The sequence below is a fragment of the Lipophrys pholis genome, assembly GCF_963383615.2.
Source record: "Lipophrys pholis genome assembly, chromosome: 1".
Lineage (NCBI taxonomy): Eukaryota > Metazoa > Chordata > Actinopteri > Blenniiformes > Blenniidae > Lipophrys > Lipophrys pholis.
This window is the reverse complement of record NC_137635.1, coordinates 22,245,893-22,263,882: the sequence shown is the minus strand read 5'-3', so window position 1 is coordinate 22,263,882 and position 17,990 is coordinate 22,245,893. Positions and strand designations below refer to the sequence as shown.

The 17,990-nt window shown below is 49.1% G+C and overlaps 1 protein-coding gene across 1 annotated transcript in view; it reads right to left on the bottom strand.

Moving 5' to 3' along the window:
- The window catches only part of fasn (fatty acid synthase), a 50,742-nt gene that overhangs the window by 8,868 nt on the left and 23,884 nt on the right, over nucleotides 1-17,990 (bottom strand). Inside the window, exons 12-33 of the mRNA XM_080474688.1 lie at nucleotides 17,269-17,363; nucleotides 14,670-14,804; nucleotides 14,395-14,598; nucleotides 13,736-13,851; nucleotides 13,459-13,634; nucleotides 13,195-13,380; nucleotides 13,016-13,096; nucleotides 12,488-12,670; nucleotides 12,158-12,337; nucleotides 11,776-11,979; nucleotides 11,060-11,376; nucleotides 7,312-7,713; nucleotides 6,917-7,081; nucleotides 4,960-5,075; nucleotides 4,639-4,793; nucleotides 2,492-2,692; nucleotides 2,268-2,418; nucleotides 1,567-1,745; nucleotides 1,335-1,454; nucleotides 788-910; nucleotides 475-698; nucleotides 203-392 (exon numbers count right to left, since the gene is read on the bottom strand). Of these exons, the coding sequence (XP_080330814.1) occupies nucleotides 203-392; nucleotides 475-698; nucleotides 788-910; nucleotides 1,335-1,454; nucleotides 1,567-1,745; nucleotides 2,268-2,418; nucleotides 2,492-2,692; nucleotides 4,639-4,793; nucleotides 4,960-5,075; nucleotides 6,917-7,081; nucleotides 7,312-7,713; nucleotides 11,060-11,376; nucleotides 11,776-11,979; nucleotides 12,158-12,337; nucleotides 12,488-12,670; nucleotides 13,016-13,096; nucleotides 13,195-13,380; nucleotides 13,459-13,634; nucleotides 13,736-13,851; nucleotides 14,395-14,598; nucleotides 14,670-14,804; nucleotides 17,269-17,363 (3,903 nt within the window). The remainder of the gene's footprint in view (nucleotides 1-202; nucleotides 393-474; nucleotides 699-787; nucleotides 911-1,334; nucleotides 1,455-1,566; nucleotides 1,746-2,267; nucleotides 2,419-2,491; nucleotides 2,693-4,638; nucleotides 4,794-4,959; nucleotides 5,076-6,916; nucleotides 7,082-7,311; nucleotides 7,714-11,059; nucleotides 11,377-11,775; nucleotides 11,980-12,157; nucleotides 12,338-12,487; nucleotides 12,671-13,015; nucleotides 13,097-13,194; nucleotides 13,381-13,458; nucleotides 13,635-13,735; nucleotides 13,852-14,394; nucleotides 14,599-14,669; nucleotides 14,805-17,268; nucleotides 17,364-17,990) is intronic.

Sequence of the window (17,990 nt, the reverse complement as noted above, 5' to 3'; positions counted from 1 at the left end):
AGTATTGTCCCTTAAGACACAAAGACAATGTCCCAGTGTTTGTTCTGTGATTCTCTGACTGTCTCCTAATGGAATGCAACCGAAACTCTAAAAACCTCTGAAACACTGAAAAGTGAAACCAAACAAATTCTGGTTTTCTCCAGATTCACAGTGAATGAAGGAAAAATGCAGACTTGACATTTCACGCCATCACTTTTCTCACCGTTCTTGATTCCTGATCTGGACGTGAGCACCAGCGTGCGAGCTCCTCTCTCGATCAGCCACTCCGACAGCTCCAGGCCGAAGCCCCCCAGCCCCCCGGTGATGATGTAGGAGTGGGTGGGCAGGAGGAGCGTGCGGCAGATGGCTGGGATAGACAGAGGCGAGGCGGCGTCTGTGTCCTCCGACCGGACCTGAGGACGGAGGAGGACTGTGTGTGTGAGACGGCAGCTGGAGGCTGAAGCAGCCGTGAAGCAGCCGTGGAACCTCACCGACCTGCAGCAGAACCTTCCCGATGTGTTTGCCCTGCGCCATGAACCGGAAGGCTTCCTCCACCTGTCCTCTCTGGAACACCGTGGTGCGGAGCGGCTGGACCACTCCGCCCACAATGCCTTCCTTCAGCAGCTGGAAAACCTCCTCCCACTCCCGGTTCCCCTCCTCGAACAGAGCGTCCAGCAGGATGCCATGAAAAGACACGTTCTTCAGGAACAGGGCCATGCCTGCACACACCAGCACAGCGCACACCGCCACTTTACTCACAAGTCCAACTGACTGAACCGTCAACCCACGAGACAAGAGTCCAACTGACCCAGCGGGGAGTTGTTGGACAGGTCAAACTTTCCGATCTCCAGGAATCGACCGTGTCGAGCCAGACAGCGAACGCTGGCCTGCAGCTTCTCCTCAGCAAGAGAGTTCAGAACCACGTCCACACCTGAGACACAGAGACAGACAGTCAGAGAGACAGAGAGAGGGACAGACAGAGAGAGAGACAGTCAGAGAGACAGAGAGAGGGACAGAGAGACAGACAGACAGACAGACAGAGAGACAGACAGGTAGACAGAGAGACAGACAGACAGTCAGAGAGACAGAGAGAGGGACAGAGAGACAGACAGACAGACAAAGAGACAGACAGGCAGGCAGACAGAGAGACAGACAGGTAGACAGAGAGACAGACAGACAGTCAGAGAGACAGAGAGAGGGACAGAGAGACAGACAGACAGACAAAGAGACAGACAGGCAGGCAGACAGAGAGACAGACAGGTAGACAGACAGACAGACAGCCATTCCAACAGGAGTCATTGAAGAGTTATGCAAGTTATGTAAGAGACAGATTGAGATGGAGCGTCCTCTCTGACCTTTGCCCTCTGTGTGAAGTAGAATGTGTTTTTCAAAGGAAGTGTCCCGGGAGTTAGCGAAGCACTCTGCAGAGAGCTGAGGAAACCTGTCCCGCAGGTAGGCCTGCTTCTCCGCTGAGCCTGGGGACACAAAACACCCACGGGGACATTTAAAAAGTCCTGCATGCCGCAGAGCTCGACGCCAGCTCCAAACACTCGGAACGTCAGAGAACGTCGTGCAAACATCACTGACCCACAGTCGTGAAGACTTTGCACTTCCTGCTCAGCGCGATGGCGATGGCTGCCTGGCCCACGCCCCCTGACCCCGAGTGGATCAGAACCGACTCTCCGAGCCGGAGCCGGCCGCGGACCACCAGAGAGTAATATGCTGTAGCATAGACCACCGGGACTGAGGCTGCCTGCTCCAGAGTCCTAAACACACACACGCACGCACACACACACACACACACACACACACACACACACACACACACACACACACACACACACACACACACACACACACACACACACACACACACACACACACACACACACACACACACACACACACACACACACACACACACACACACACACACACACACACACACACACACACACACACACACACACACACACTTGAATCAGATCAGTTGTGAAGACGTGGCGGAGGCTCCGTGGAGCTGCTGAGGTGTGATGGAGGATCTTCAATCGCAGCCCTGATCAGATGTGGTCACTGGCTGGAGCGGTCCACTCCTGTGAGACGACAGTGACCGTCTCCTCCTGAGGGGACAGACGGTGTCTCCCTGTCCGTTTGGACTCTTGTTCCAGCTGTGGACTGGAAGGAATGCTCTGCTGCAGAGGTTTCACGGGACCCTGCTTCATTCTAAGACGTGAGAGACGCTCTTCCTCTCGCTGCTCTGACATGCAGGTTTCAGTCTGAACACTCACCAGCTGGAGGGAACCTCCCAGAGGAACCGCCTGTCGGCTTCCACTCGTGTTGCAAGGCCTTTAGCGGGCAGCAGCCCCATCACGCGCCCACCAGACGCATCGCGCCCGGAGAACTCCATACCCAGCATGCACTGCTGCAGAGCCTGGCCCCCTACAAGGTGGACAGTTTTAGGAAAGCAGCACCAAACCCGGGGCAGTGAAGACCTGCCGTCCCCACACCGTACCTGGAATGGCGTCTGGAGGCAGTTTCCCGGTGGCCAGCATGATGTCCCTGAAGTTGAGTGAGCTGTAGTAGACGTGGCACGACTCCACAGCGCCGTCGCTGGCTCGAGGGTTCGGGAGGGATTTGATCCAGTGCAGCGACGACAGATCCCCCCGAGTCAGCACGTTCACGTAGGCGCTGTCCGTCGGCTCTTCATTCGTATCTGACAATCAAACACACCGTCAGGAACGGCGCCGTGACCCCAGGAAGGATTACTGATCTGGTCCAATCCTGGTCCGGGTCACCAGTGACCCCCTGATGTCTGCAGACAGCGGCCCGTCCTCCCAGACCTACCAGCTGCCTCTGACACAGTGTCCACCACACCATCCTTCTCCACCGCCTGAAATACACCATCGGACTCTCGGAGTCAGTACTCAACTGGTTGATCTAATTTCTGACCAATAGAACCGAGTACGTTGCCCTGGGTGGAGCAAAGTCTCACACCCACGTCATCACCCGTGGTGTTCCTCAGGGTTCAGTGCTGGGCCCCCGCCCTCTTCTCCATCTACCTGCTGCCCCCGGGAAATGTCATCGTCAGATATGGAACATCGTTCCACTGCTACGCTGATGATACTCAGTTCTACCTCCGAACAACCACCACATCCTCCACCCCCACATCCTCCACCCTGAGCAGCTGCCTGGAGGAGATCAATGCTTGATGAAGCTCAACTTCCTGCAGCGCCTCCAAATCTGAAGCCATCCTCATTGGTACACCACATCAGGTCCGCTCCTCCACCATCACCAGCATCGCCTTCTCTGGCCAAAACACCAAAACCTCCTCTGCAAGACCTGGTTCTACCACCTCAGGAACATCTAACTCCTCTGCAAGACCTGGTTCTACCACCTCAGGAACATCTAACTCCTCTGCAAGACCTGGTTCTACCACCTCAGGAACATCTAACTCCTCTGCAAGACCTGGTTCTACCACCTCAGGAACATCTAACTCCTCTCCAAGACCTGGTTCTACCACCTCAGGAACATCTAACTCCTCTCCAAGACCTGGTTCTACCACCTCAGGAACATCTAACTCATCTGCAAGACCTGGTTCTACCACCTCAGGAACATCTAACTCCTCTGCAAGACCTGGTTCTACCACCTCAGGAACATCTAACTCCTCTGCAAGACCTGGTTCTACCACCTCAGGAACATCTAACTCATCTGCAAGACCTGGTTCTACCACCTCAGGAACATCTAACTCTTCTGCAAGACCTGGTTCTACCACCTCAGGAACATCTAACTCCACCCAACACTCACTCGTCCACGCCTTTGTCTCCTCAAGGCTGGACTACTACATCGCACTCCTCATCGGGATCTCTGGTAAGACCCTCCAGAGACTACAGTACATCTAGAACCAGGATCCATAGACTGCAGTACATTCAGAACCAGGATCCAGAACCAGGATCCAGAACCAGGATCCAGAAACTACAGTACATCCAGAACCAGGATCCGGAGACTGCAGTACATCCAGAACCAGGATCCAGAACCAGGATCCAGAGACTGCAGTACATCCAGAACCAGGATCCAGAAACTACAGTACATCCTGAACCAGGATCCAGATCCCCGATCCAGAGACTGCAGTGCATCCAGAACCAGGATCCAGAGACTACAGTACATCCAGAACCAGGATCCCGAAACAACAGTACATCCAGAACCAGGATCCAGAACCAGGATCCAGAGACTACAGTCCATCCAGAACAGCAGCCAGGATCCTGATGAGGGTGTGAAAACACGACCACATCACCCCCATCTTGAAATCCCTTTACTTGTTCCCAGTCCAACTGAGAATTGATTACAAGGTCTCCCTCCAAATTCACCTGTGCATCCAGGGCCACGCCCCCATTTTGCCTGTACACAATAAATACACTTTGTACATTTAACAATCAGTCAAACATGTGAGAGATTAAATCTGTAAATCTGTTTCATTTAAATCTGAGGAGATCCAGTTTGACGGTGAACCATGAGCTGAACATCCATCAGACGTCCGTCTACTTTTTCTAGATCCTGAAGTTGGATAGGAACTCCTGAGGTTCCTCATCTGGCGCCTGTTTCCATCCGTCACACACCTAACAGCACCTTGATCTGAGAAAAGAAGGGGTGTCGGTTCCAAACCTCTCCTGATGTGTTGGTGTCTGAACGTTCCCCAGCACGTGTCTCGGTAGACATTCATCACCAGGTCCTTCTCCAGGACAGGCTGGAGGGACTTGTGGGCCGGTTGGAGGTTCGGTGCCTCTGAAGAGTCGTTCAGGTTGGACACAAACGCACAGCTGGTGAGGGAGGAGGTGACGGAGGAGGAACCAAAACCAGAAAACGAAACCGTCAAGCTCAGAGAACATCCAGGCTACATGTTTTCTCTTCTCATTTCAATCCCAACAACAATCTAGATTATTGTTTTGCATTATGTACAGTCGGTTCATGAGGAGTGGGTCTTACCGGACTCGGTGGCCCCCCGGCTCCTGACGGAGACAGTTCACCATCCCCACCACGCCGCTGTGAGGGCGAGAAGCCGTGAGCCACACCGGTCGGTCGGAGGACTCCGCCAGCAGCGCCTGACCAACACAGTCATCACAGCTAAAGCCACACCTGAAGAACTTTCAATCTACACATCATAGATCCCAATCTACACATCATAGATCCCAATCTACACATCATAGATCCCAATCTACACAGCATAGATCCCAATCTACACATCATAGATCCCAATCTTCACATCATAGATCCCAATCTACACATCATAGATCCCAATCTACACATCATAGATCCCAATCTACACATCATAGATCCCAATCTACACAGCATAGATCCCAATCTACACATCATAGATCCCAATCTTCACATCATAGATCCCAATCTACACATCATAGATGCCAGAGTGTTTTAATAATGTGTGACTGAGGAAAGAAAAGAAAAAGTTAAACGTATCCATACATGGATTTTTGAAATCTAGAACCCTGAGGTTCCTTTAAGGCACCGTTCCCTCGGCAACGGTCCAATTGAAAACGCAACGTTGTTACTATGTCGTTTCAGTATGATTTTGCGTTTACGTGCAACATTTTGAAAACAATGTCTGTTTCCACAAAAATGGCAGAAACACCAAAAACGATGTAGTTTACATATTGGGCCACTAGTGGGCACTGTCTGTTTTTGTAATAAAACCACACACACACACACACACACACACACACACACACACACACACACACACACACACACACACACACACACACACACACACACACACACACACACACACACACACACACACACACACACACACACACACACACACACACACGGCAGAAAACACTGAGTTCTAAACATGAACACTGGGAGAACATTCTAGTGGACAGACCACCAAGTTGGATTGTTATTATGGTGACTGTCAAAATAAAACCAGCAAGTTGGATTGTTATTACGGTGACTGTCAAAATAAAACCACCAAGTTGGATTGTTATTACGGTGACTGTCAAAATAAAACCACCAAGTTGGATTGTTATTACGGTGACTGTCAAAATAAAACCACCAAGTTGGATTGTTATTACGGTGACTGTCAAACTAAAACTACCAAGTTGGATTGTTATCATGGTGACTATCAAAATAAAACCACCAAGTTGGATTGTTATTACGGTGACTGTCAAACTAAAACTACCAAGTTGGATTGTTATCATGGTGACTGTCAAAATAAAACCACCAAGTTGGATTGTTATTACGGTGACTGTCAAAATAAAACTACCAAGTTGGATTGTTATTACGGTGACTGTCAAAATAAAACTACCAAGTTGGATTGTGATTATGGTGACTGTCAAAATAAAACTACCAAGTTGGATTGTTATTACGGTGACTGTCAAAATAAAACCACCAAGTTGGATTGTTATTACGGTGACTGTCAAAATAAAACTACCAAGTTGGATTGTTATTACGGTGACTGTCTAAATAAAACCACCAAGTTGGATTGTTATTAAGGTGACTGTCAAAATAAAACTACCAAGTTGGATTGTTATTACGGTGACTGTCAAAATAAAACTACCAAGTTGGATTGTTCTTACAGTGACTGTCAAAATAAAACTACCAAGTTTGATTGTAATTACGGTGACTGTCAAAATAAAAGTACCAAGTCCAGGAGAATATGGACTGGGAGTCATGACACCACGGAGGAAACTTTGTTCTGATCGTCTCTACTGAGCATGTGCAGTAGAAACATTCACTAGGGCCGTGGTGAGCAGGAGCAGGAGCAGCAGTTCTGCTGTTTAGTCCAGGAGTTTTAAAAATGGAGCGTTTCCCCCCGTTTCCAGTGGTGCTCTGAGCACGACTGTCTGGTGAACTGACATCCAAACCCCCAAAACAAGTTTCCCTTTTTCATACGAAGAGGATTTCTGGACACAGGACGTACCTTGAGGGTCTCCACCCACTTATAGTCGCTGCTGTCCACAGGCAGGACGACGGGCTGTTTGCTGGAAGACCGGCGGCGACAGAGAAAGAGGGCGGAGCCATAAAACGACTTTCGAACTGCCACCACGCTGAGGGACGCCTCCTGAAACACCTCCTCCCACTCGGCCTGGGAAAAGGCAACAACAGATTTCAACAGTCAAAGTGGCCGAGCTTCACTAGTTTCCTACAGATGTAGTGAGAATCGATGGTGAGCAGCAGCTGGAGAACAGCTGGAGAACATCGGACTCTACTGTGTGTTGCAGGTGTGACGGAATGAAAGACATTTCAGAGCGAGACGCCGCTGGCTGAACACAATCACAGTTTGATGGACGCTGAATCGCTGTTGGGATAGTTCACCTGTGTGAGGAAGACTTGCTGGTTGCCGTGGTGAACAGAGCTGCAGAGGAAGGCCATGGTCTCCCCCAGAGTTTCTCCCCTGAGCAGCGTGTGGAGGAGGACGAAGCCGCTCTGTTTGGCTCCAGAAGACAGGTTTGTCACCAGGACGCCGGGGTCTGTAGTTAAAGGACCCCACGCGTGGTTACACACCACCAGGTCTGCCCCCGAGGTCAGGCCCGCCGGCGCCGGGCCCAGCAGGGGGTCCCACTGTGTGCAGGCTGCAGACAGGGCCTCCAGGCCGGCCTGGTGGGGAGCCAGAAGGTCCAGGTCTGCTGCGGTGGCAGTGTAGTCCACATGGAGCAGCGGCTGCAGGTGGAGGAGCGGCAGCACCCGGGAGAAGAGCTGGCCGTCACTGGACAGGGCCTGGGGAGGTTTGGAGAAGAATCGGACTTTATTAATCCCCTCGGGAGGAATCCTCCACCCAACTGACCCCCCGCTGAGCAGTGCCCGGGGGAGCCCAGGGCCTTGTTTGTTTGGACTGTGGGGGGAGGAACCCCCGCGCTCACAGAAAGGCCCCGGGCTCCGTTTGAACCCCTGACCTCCTTGCTGTGAGGCGGGGGCGCTCGCCGCTGCACCACCGCGGGGGCTTGAAGTAAGAGTCTGAGATCCGTTCACACGACGACGTTTCAAGTGAAAACGTTTCGTTTTGGTGTTTCTGGTTTAGAAAAGTTTCACGTTCACACAGAAACTTTTTAAAAGCGATGTGCGTTTACAGGGTGGGCCACTAGTGGGCGCCGGACTTTTTCTTTGTTTTTCAATAAGTTGAACAACAAACTACAAAACATCACAACAACATTTCCAAAAGCTTCCGCCCCTCCCCCCCTCAACAATACAAGATTAGTGGCAGAGAGAAAAAATGTATTAAAATAAAATAAGAACTTTATTATTCCGTCTAAAAGAGGTGAAGCTGTTTTAAGTGAGGGAAAGCGGGAGGCTGGGAGAGACGGACTGACTGGAATAAATATAAACATTTAGGTATAATATTAATGCGTCCTAACATGGAGACAGACATCGTGCTCCATGTCTCTAAAGACTCCTACTTCTTTCACCAGGGGTCACAGTCTATAGGGAAGACGTTTCCAATGTCCCGGGCGAGTTCAGTTCAAACTGTGCTGGACTGGTGGAGACGCTCTGTCTTCTTAATGCAACAGGACGAAGACGCTCTCCCCACCGTTGGTTTTATACCACAGATGTTCCCCAAAGTGTCCAGCAGGTGGCCTAAAGCCTGTGGTGAGGTTCCAGATTAATCAAAAACAAATCATGTGAGGAGAGACAGACGAGGCAGTGTCTCACTCTGAGATTTCAGCCGACTGACCAAGCGCCATGGCGAAGCAGAAGGACACAGGGGACATTGGGCAGCCCTGGCCTGGACATCTGCAGAGAATTAAAGGCTTTGATATCTGCTTGTGAGTTACAGTGTGGCCGCAGTTACCTTGAAAAAGTAATCAGACTACTGATTACTAGTTACTCCTTTAAAAAGTAACTTAGTTGAGTCACTGAATAGAGTTAGATTACAAGTAACTTTTAGTTACCTTCAGCAGCTGTCGACAACCCCCCCCCCCCCCCCCGATCTCAACATAAAAACGACAACTGCTTTGACCAAACTCTGTTCTGATCCCTGCCTGACCTCCTGCTGGTACACCTTTAACCTTTAACCTTTAACCTCATGCTGGTACACCTTTAACCTTTAACCTCATGCTGGTACACCTTTAACCTGCTGCTGGTACACCATTAACCTTTAACCTCATGCTGGTACACCTTCAACCTGCTGCTGGTACACCATTAACCTTTAACCTCCTGCTGGTACACCTTTAACCTTTAACCTCCTGCTGGTACACCTTTAACCTTTGACCTCCTGCTGGTACACCATTAACCTTTAACCTCCTGCTGGTACACCTTTAACCTCCTGCTGGTACACCTTTAACCTTTGACCTGCTGCTGGTACACCTTTAACCTGCTGCTGGTACACCTTTAACCTTTAACCTCCTGCTGGTACACCTTTAACCTCCTGCTGGTACACATTTAACCTTTGACCTGCTGCTGGTACATCTTTAACCTGCTGCTGGTACACCTTTAACCTTTAACCTCCTGCTGGTACACCTTTAACCTTTGACCTGCTGCTGGTACATCTGTAACCTGCTGCTGGTACACCTTTAACCTTTAACCTCCTGCTGGTACACCCTTAACCTCCTGCTGGTACACATTTAACCTTTGACCTGCTGCTGGTACACCATTAACCTTTAACCTCCTGCTGGTACACCTTTAACCTCCTGCTGGTACACATTTAACCTTTGACCTGCTGCTGGTACATCTTTAACCTCCTGCTTGTACACCTTTAACCTCCTGCTGGTACACCTTTAACCTTTAACCTCCTGCTGGTACACCTTTAACCTCCTGCTGGTACACCTTTAAGCTCCTGCTGGTACACCTTTAAGCTCCTGCTGGTACACCTTTAACCTTTGACCTGCTGCTGGTACATCTTTAACCTGCTGCTGGTACACCTTTAACCTTTGACCTGCTGCTGGTACACCTTTAACCTCCTGCTGGTACACCTTTAACCTTTGACCTGCTGCTGGTACATCTTTAACCTGCTGCTGGTACACCTTTAACCTTTGACCTGCTGCTGGTACACCTTTAACCTCCTGCTGGTACACCCTTAACCTCCTGCTGGTACACATTTAACCTTTGACCTGCTGCTGGTACACCATTAACCTTTAACCTCCTGCTGGTACACCTTTAACCTCCTGCTGGTACACATTTAACCTTTGACCTGCTGCTGGTACATCTTTAACCTCCTGCTTGTACACCTTTAACCTTTAACCTCCTGCTGGTACATCTTTAACCTTTAACCTCCTGCTGGTACACCTTTAACCTTTTACCTCCTGCTGGTACACCTTTAATTTTTAACCTCCTGCTGGTACACCTTTAACCTCCTGCTGGTACACCTTTAACCTTTAACCTCCTGCTGGTACATCTTTAACCTTTAACCTCCTGCTGGTACACCTTTAACCTTTTACCTCCTGCTGGTACACCTTTAACCTTTGACCTGCTGCTGGTACATCTTTAACCTGCTGCTGGTACACCTTTAACCTTTGACCTGCTGCTGGTACACCTTTAACCTCCTGCTGGTACATCTTTAACCTTTGACCTGCTGCTGGTACACCTTTAACCTTTGACCTGCTGCTGGTACATCTTTAACCTGCTGCTGGTACATCTTTAACCTTTGACCTGCTGCTGGTACACCTTTAACCTCCTGCTGGTACACCTTTAACCTTTGACCTCCTGCTGGTACACCTTTAACCTTTGACCTGCTGCTGGTACATCTTTAACCTGCTGCTGGTACACCTTTAACCTTTGACCTGCTGCTGGTACATCTTTAACCTTCTGCTGGTACACCTTTAACCTTTGACCTCCTGCTGGTACATCTTTAACCTTTGACCTGCTGCTGGTACACCTTTAACCTTTGACCTTCATTCTTTGCTGTATTGTATATTGTTTGGAAATACTAACGCGCCATATGAGAGTAGCGCGTTACTAATTAACACCTTACCGGCATCACTGGTTAGTTATAATCTCTACTAGCGGTTGGGTTTATAATAGTTGGATCCAATGAAGAGACTTCTCCCCAAATCCCCTGAAGCAGATTTGAAAAAGGAATCAGAATTAGGAAATCGGCTCAATCCCCCCCCCGGCCTGTGTCACAGCTCACCTCCAAGACCTTGATCCTGCCCGGGCTGCAGTTTTCCAGGACCAGGTCCAGACAGTGTCTGAGGGGCGGCTGGTCCAGCAGAGCGTGCAGCAGGACGTCCTGCAGGAGACACCGGCGCTCTTTCTTCACCAGCTGCTCCAGTTCAGAACGGAAGCTCCCGTTCAGGTCCAGCTGGCAGAGTAAGGTCAGCAAGCGCCCCAGGCCGCGCTCCGGAGACTCCGGACTCACAGGAGCGCCGCCACACTTCCCCGGGAGTCCAGGGACGGACAGTTTGATGCCGTGAAGAACCAGCTTCTGCTGCAGAGCGCCGATTAAACCTGAAACAGTCATTCAGAGTCGGTCCACGCAAGAGCACAGACAAAGATTTTGGTTTCTTTAAGAGAGGTAAGGAATCGAACTCGACACTCAATGAAAGAGCAAAAGCTCCCAGATAGAATCCTGCTGGAAGCTGAGAGAAACAATCACAAGTCTTCCTGGTCTTGTCCTACTGTCCAAAACTAACAACTGACTGAGGAGCTGATACTGTGTGTGGATCTGTGCAGGTGATGGTCTGGAATTCAACAGCTTGCTGGGAGTTACTGGGCTGGGCTCGGACTAAAGACCCAAGACTAAAGACCCAAGACCAAAGACTAAAGACTAAAGACCAAAGACTCAAGACTCAATACTAAAGAAAGAATTTTGATTTGATTGTTGGCTTTATTGAAGTGTGTCAGTACCTTTGCAGAGGTTCAGCTGCTCTGCAAGTTCCACATTGGTGGAGAGGCATTCCGTCTCCACGTAGGGCACAAAGACCAGCTCCTCCAGGACGGGGGGACTCTGCTGCTGCTGTCGACGGGGGGCCACGGTGGCATGAAGCCCCCTGATCTGGACTCCCCCGGCCAGGATGCTGTCCAGGTGACGGCTCACATGGACACTCACAGCTGCAGGATTCATAGAAGATAAATGCTCCAAACTTATTTCTGACAGCCTTCCTTGGATTTAAACATTTTTCGGGAAACGCTCATTGCAGTGAACATCGTGAGTATCAGTGTCACCAAAGCACGGGGGACGAGCCAGGCAGTGCTGACACTTCCCAAAACAACACCACGACAAACAAACCTTGTTTTCCTTCAGCGTACTCCGTCACTCTGTCAAGGTGGAGGGCTGGATCAATGCACACGGAGCGAATCCTGGTGGGCAGTCGCAGGCTGCGTCCCGGCAGCCCCACCACCATCATCTGCAGCATGGCGTCCAGGAAGGTCACCCAGTTCCCTGTCCAGTCAAGCTTTCCACGGTCTCCTGACAGGACGCACATTCACAAGTACATCAGCACAAGAGAAGTACACAGTCCTGTGTGTTTTGTCTTCAGCAGTCTCATGTCCTTTATCGATTCTGCACAGTGACGATTAAAAATAAGGATCTGAAAATAAAACTACAAATACATTTCACCTGCATTGTTGGACTCCAGAATGCCCCGGAAGGCCTTCCCGTAGTCGTAGCCACGCAGCCGCAGTTCTTTGTAGATGTCCTGTGCTTTAAGATGCAGTTTGTCCTCACCGTTTTGGACATTTTGCGCACGTATCTGATTGTGGAAGGCATCGAGGGCGGCGTCCTCCAGAAGGCTGACCTTCCCTGAAAGTCACAGAAAAGCAGACAGAAGAGCGGTGAAGGAACATCCAAAGGTTTTTAACTCAAAATGACTTTTTATTATTCAAGAATTATATAACATTTTGCTAAAAAGCCAGAAGATAACATAATGCTGTCCGGAGTTTCCCCGTCTGGGTCTTGGTGGGACGAGTTCAGACTTGATGCTTGAATTAAAGACTGATGTGAAGTAGACTGACGCTTTAATCCGGTATCTTACTGCAAACTACTGCAGTGGTGCCGCTCGTGGTCCTCTGGGATCTCTAGGGCTCAGTCCCTTCCAGATTAGGAACTTTGCTGGTTTGTATCTGATGTCCTTCTAAAATAACTCACCGCTGACACACAGGTTTCCATTTTCTGAGATTTCAAACTTGTTGGTGGCAGGCATAAGATTAACCTCCAACTGGACAGAACCTAGGAGGAACAGAAAGACAAGGAATAGGGCAAAGCCGTCAGAACGTCCACAGTCAGTCCTTCTGAACCTCCTGCAAACCGTCTCCCTGTCCTCTCACCCGTCGCTGGCAGTATGGTGGCCCGGTGGATGGTTACGTCCTCGAAGGTCACAGGAGTGGCTTCCATGACGGTCCCCAGGCTCCTCATCAAGGTGCGCCAGGCCAGCAGCAGGTAGCCCGTCGCCGGATAGAGAGCGCGGCCGTCAATGCAGTGCTGGAGGACGTAGTGGTCTGCAGACTCCAGATCTAGGAAGAGGTGGACACCAAACCTGAGTACTTCAATGAAAAGACAAGACTTCATCATCCAGGGAGGTTTTTCCTTACCAATGTTATAGATGGCAGCCGACTTGGAGCCTCCAGAACCAAAGAAGAAATCGTCCACCGTGGGGACATCCCAGGTCTGAGCATGATCCCACAGAACCAAGGGCGATACTAGAGGGGTCCCCACAGGGACGGGGTACTTCACCTCCGGGCCCAGGCTGTTACTGTCCAGGTTGATGCTGCAGGAAAGTACAAATGATTAAGTTCCGAGAGGAGGAGCAGGAAGACGTGAATCCACAGGAGTGGAGGACGCAGGAGACAAAAGAAGAGGATTACTCACCCGCTCATGTAGATTCTGCCAATGTTGGAGAGGAAGAACTCTAGATTGTTGCTGTGGCCCCTCTTCATCAACGGGATGGCGGTGCAGGTGTGCTTCAGGCTACGCTTAAGTATGGCCTGTGCAGAGAACACGCAGGATTTTAAGTGGCTGAAGGTTTGAAGACCTCCGTCCCTTTTGCTACGTTGTCATGGCAACTGGAAAGCCCCAAGAACTGCCCCTCCAATAACGCTGCAGGGTTTTAAAGCTCTTCCACACAATATCCTCTTAGGCAAAGTGTGTTTTCATTAATATTCCAAGATGAATATTCCCACCCCCTTTTCAGACGTGGAATTAGATATACTTATAGTACATCTGCTGAAGGGAAGATGCTCTGAGAAGCTCTAGAAGTCTGGAGGACACCACAACCCCCCCTGAGGGGCTGGTACTGTCTGACCGGCCGTCACAGGCTGAAGAAATCCCCCCACGGAACCCTGCACCCTCTGCTCTCCTTTCTGCTAAGCTGGGAATGACAAATAAATCTAAATACATCCCTACACCACCTGCGAGACAGGACGAGGATAAGAACTCAAAAGCAGAACTTCATTTGGCATCATAGCGCCTGACACAGCATCGGCCTGGTTCTGAAAGGAGCCACCGCTCTGGTAAGGACTGGTGCCTACCTGCAATAGAGCGTGCGGTGCAATCTCCACCACCACTGCATCGTCCGGCACCAGACGGAGTGCCTCCTGGAACAGCACCGGGCTCACCAGGTTGTTGACGTGGTAGTCAGCCGAGCTGTACAGAGCCAGCGGGGACTCCCACTCGGACTGGGGGATGGAGGTGCTGACCCAGCGGGACGAACGCGGCCGCGGCTCCTTGATCACCTGCAGCCACGAGGACATTTCAGAGACTCCGTCCAATGATAATAACAGGCTGTGGTTACACTTCAACACACCTTCTTCAGCGCAGCCAGCAGCGTTGGAGCGATGGACGCCATGTAGTAGGAGTGAAAAGCAACGCCAGCGCTCCGCACTTCCTTGGCAAACACGCCCTGCTCCTTCAGCGCCGTCACAAACGTGCTGATTGCATCCTGAAACACATCAAGAGACACGTTATATAAGCAAGATGGCTGCAGTTTTCCTTTTTATTTTATTTTGACAGTCAAACAGTGATAAACAACAACAGCGTGGGGCGTCTCCATCATGTGTGGTTTTCTGTCTCACAGCATTAATTAGTCCAATTCAAGGTGACCTTCCCTCTTCCCTCCCCTCCACCTCATTCAACCTGTACGACCCTTGAGCTTTAATTTGGGAAGTCATCTTCCCCATTGAGTGAATATCCTGGATGATCTGCAGCCATCGCTCCATGTTGGGTGTTTCCACTCTGTGCCTCTTCCTGGGTCGTCTTTTATAAGTATAACGTATAAACAATAAGCATACATAGTTTGTAGCAGATGCTCATCTTCTTTCTGCACAACTTCCCAGGTACATGACAACACACTTTTATATAATCGGTTAATGTGTTTACGTGTGCATATTTTTCTATTATATTGTATTTTTATCTGCTTTTTTTTAGTTCCTACTATGTGTGCTTCTTTCTCTGTACTATCCTGCTGTACCACTACAAATTTCTCCACATGCGAGATAAATAAAGGGATATCTTATCTTAATGTATTTTGTATTTACAATATTCCAAAAAGGCTTTAATGTACAACTCGATCACCACAGCGCCTCCAGCTGGTCGCTGGGTTTCAGTCGCCTGCTCTTCATCGGAGGAGTGATGAAGATTCCACTATATTCTGGATGATTTCATTCAATCCAGACTGAGAATTAATTCTCATCTCTTTCAGTATCTGTAAAAATCTGAACAAACTTATTTTTGCAATCCAAATGTCTCGTGTAATTCTTGAGAGCTCCAGCACTTCCCCTGTTTACAGAGCAGTCCTGCCTCCTGCCTTCCTCGCTCCGTGGTTTAGACCTGCAGTCACCCAGACCTGGCAGAAGCTTTGGATCGTCCACTGGCAAACTCACTATTTCCTCTCTGACTGCCATTTCTATTTCCTCAGTACCTTTTCACAAATTACCAGCAAATAGATGTTATTGGGTCTATTGGCCTTTTGACCATTTCTATTTGTTCTTTTATACTCAAAATGTTGGAATGTGTAACTCCGTAACCTCGATGTCTCCACCTTGCTTCACACCAACACGCCACAGGCCTCGGCGCCGCTCCTGCAGAGACTTTCCTCCATTACGCCTCCAGTTTCGTCTCGCTCATTCCAAAAGAGCCTCGATATGTTTTTGTCCCAGGAGACACATTTGTTTTGAGGTACCGTGATTGGTAAAGACTGAAGAAAGTAGAAGTGATCTGTGTTTGGTGTTCCATACGAAGAGTGTCGCGCTCAAGCAGCAGCCTGGTCTGGAGCCTCGTCCCCATGTGAACCCTCGTCCTGTTTTAAAGTTCTGTATTGATTTTTCATTCAAGCCGAAGTTACTCGAGTACTGGATATGAAAAGCTTTTTCTAGTAGTGTACCTTTAGTCCTCTTTCTTGCACTGGATCTATGATAGTAGTGTCCCCCTAATATTGTCTCTGGCTTGGAGACCTTCAATAAACCCAATTTGGTCCTCATCAATGACATGTGGCATGAAGGTCTCAAATCCTCTACAGAGTACTGCAGTATACATATATTTATATAATTAAGATTGGTCTCAAGTTATTACATTGTTCTGTATCTTTGCCTTCTCTTGGGCTCAGTGATATAATTGCCTCTCACTGTGATGGGTCGGGGAAGGGGGGGGGGGGGGGGGGGGGGGGGGGTGACATAGGTGAAGGTGTTAACATCACTTTTAAATATTTGACACCACTCAGATGGAAACCCATCAGTACCAGGTGATTTATTTGGCTTCAATCTACTAATTATCATCCTGTATTTCCTCCTGTGTTATTTTAGCAGTACAGCTGTTATTCCGCATCTCGCCAGTAGAGGGCAGACCAAGCATGTTGAGAAAGTCTCACGGTGTCTTTGTCTGCTGGAGGTTTTCAATACAGCTTTTTGTAGTAATCCTCAAAAACCTGTAATATTGCAGCAGTTGTTGTGATTTAGGATTCATATATGTTATATATTCTATAATGTTCTGGCCAGCTTTTAGTGGCCTTAAGGCCAAGATTCATACTATGTCTGTTTTAAAACTCGAGCTTTCTTTTCAATCTCCTCCCTTAGGGAGGAAAAATGTGACATTCTAACATTTTTGGTCTTCTTCTCTATTGAAGAGAAGACAATCAAGTTTCCCAAGTAAAACTGCTTTTAGGGACCTTGGTGGCAGAGTACCTTCTTTATCTTCAGGTATTCTGAAAATGCAGATAATATTTCCCCTATTCGTTCCATCTATATCTGTCCGCTTGTCTTGCAGTATTTTCTGTTGTGTCAAAAGATTTACCCTCCAGCGCCATATTCCATGTCTCCACTGGAGTTGTCATTTTTGCCAAAAATAAAATGGATTTGGCAGGAAGCCAGAGGCTGTGCCTGTGTTTGGTTTTAAATGGGAGCAGTTCTGACCTTCGGGCCAGAGATGGTGACGGTGTCCTCTGCATTGTGGCAGGCTGGAACCACTCCCTGAGGACACTGGGCGATGCACTCCTTCCAGGTCAAACCTGCACAAAGATTCAGTCAATTAACAAAGTAAAAGCATGACATTACCTATACTACCTATACCACCTATACTGAGAGCTCTAAAGAGCTTTCAAGTTCAGTTTGTAACGTTTGTCCTCCTGAGGGACGTCCCCCATGATCCTGTGTGTGAAAGCTTTTCTATTCATTCAAGATAAAACATCAGTTTACAAAGACAACGTCTGAATTATTATCAAAGACACTGGAAATCTGGTGACGACTAGTTTTTGGACAAATGAGACCTGAAAACATTCCGGCTAATATCTAAATGTTAAAATAATAATATCTATCTCCTCGGCAACGGTGTCAACGGCTCACTTTTGTTTTGTTGTGGTGTCTGTTTACATGACAACGGAGCTCAGAAACACGGATAATGACAGTTTTAGAAAACGTCGTGGTCGTGGTCGTGGTCGTGGTCGTGGTCGTGGTCGTGGTCGTGGTCGTGGTCGTGGTCGTGGTCGTGGTCGTGGTCCTGGTCCTGGTCACCATGGCCGTAGTAACTAGTAGTTCTGCACATGCTCAGTAGAGCCTATTACAACAAGGTTTCCTCAGTGGTGTCACGAGTCCCAGTCCGTGTTCTCCTGGACTTGGTACCGGTAGTTTTACTTTGA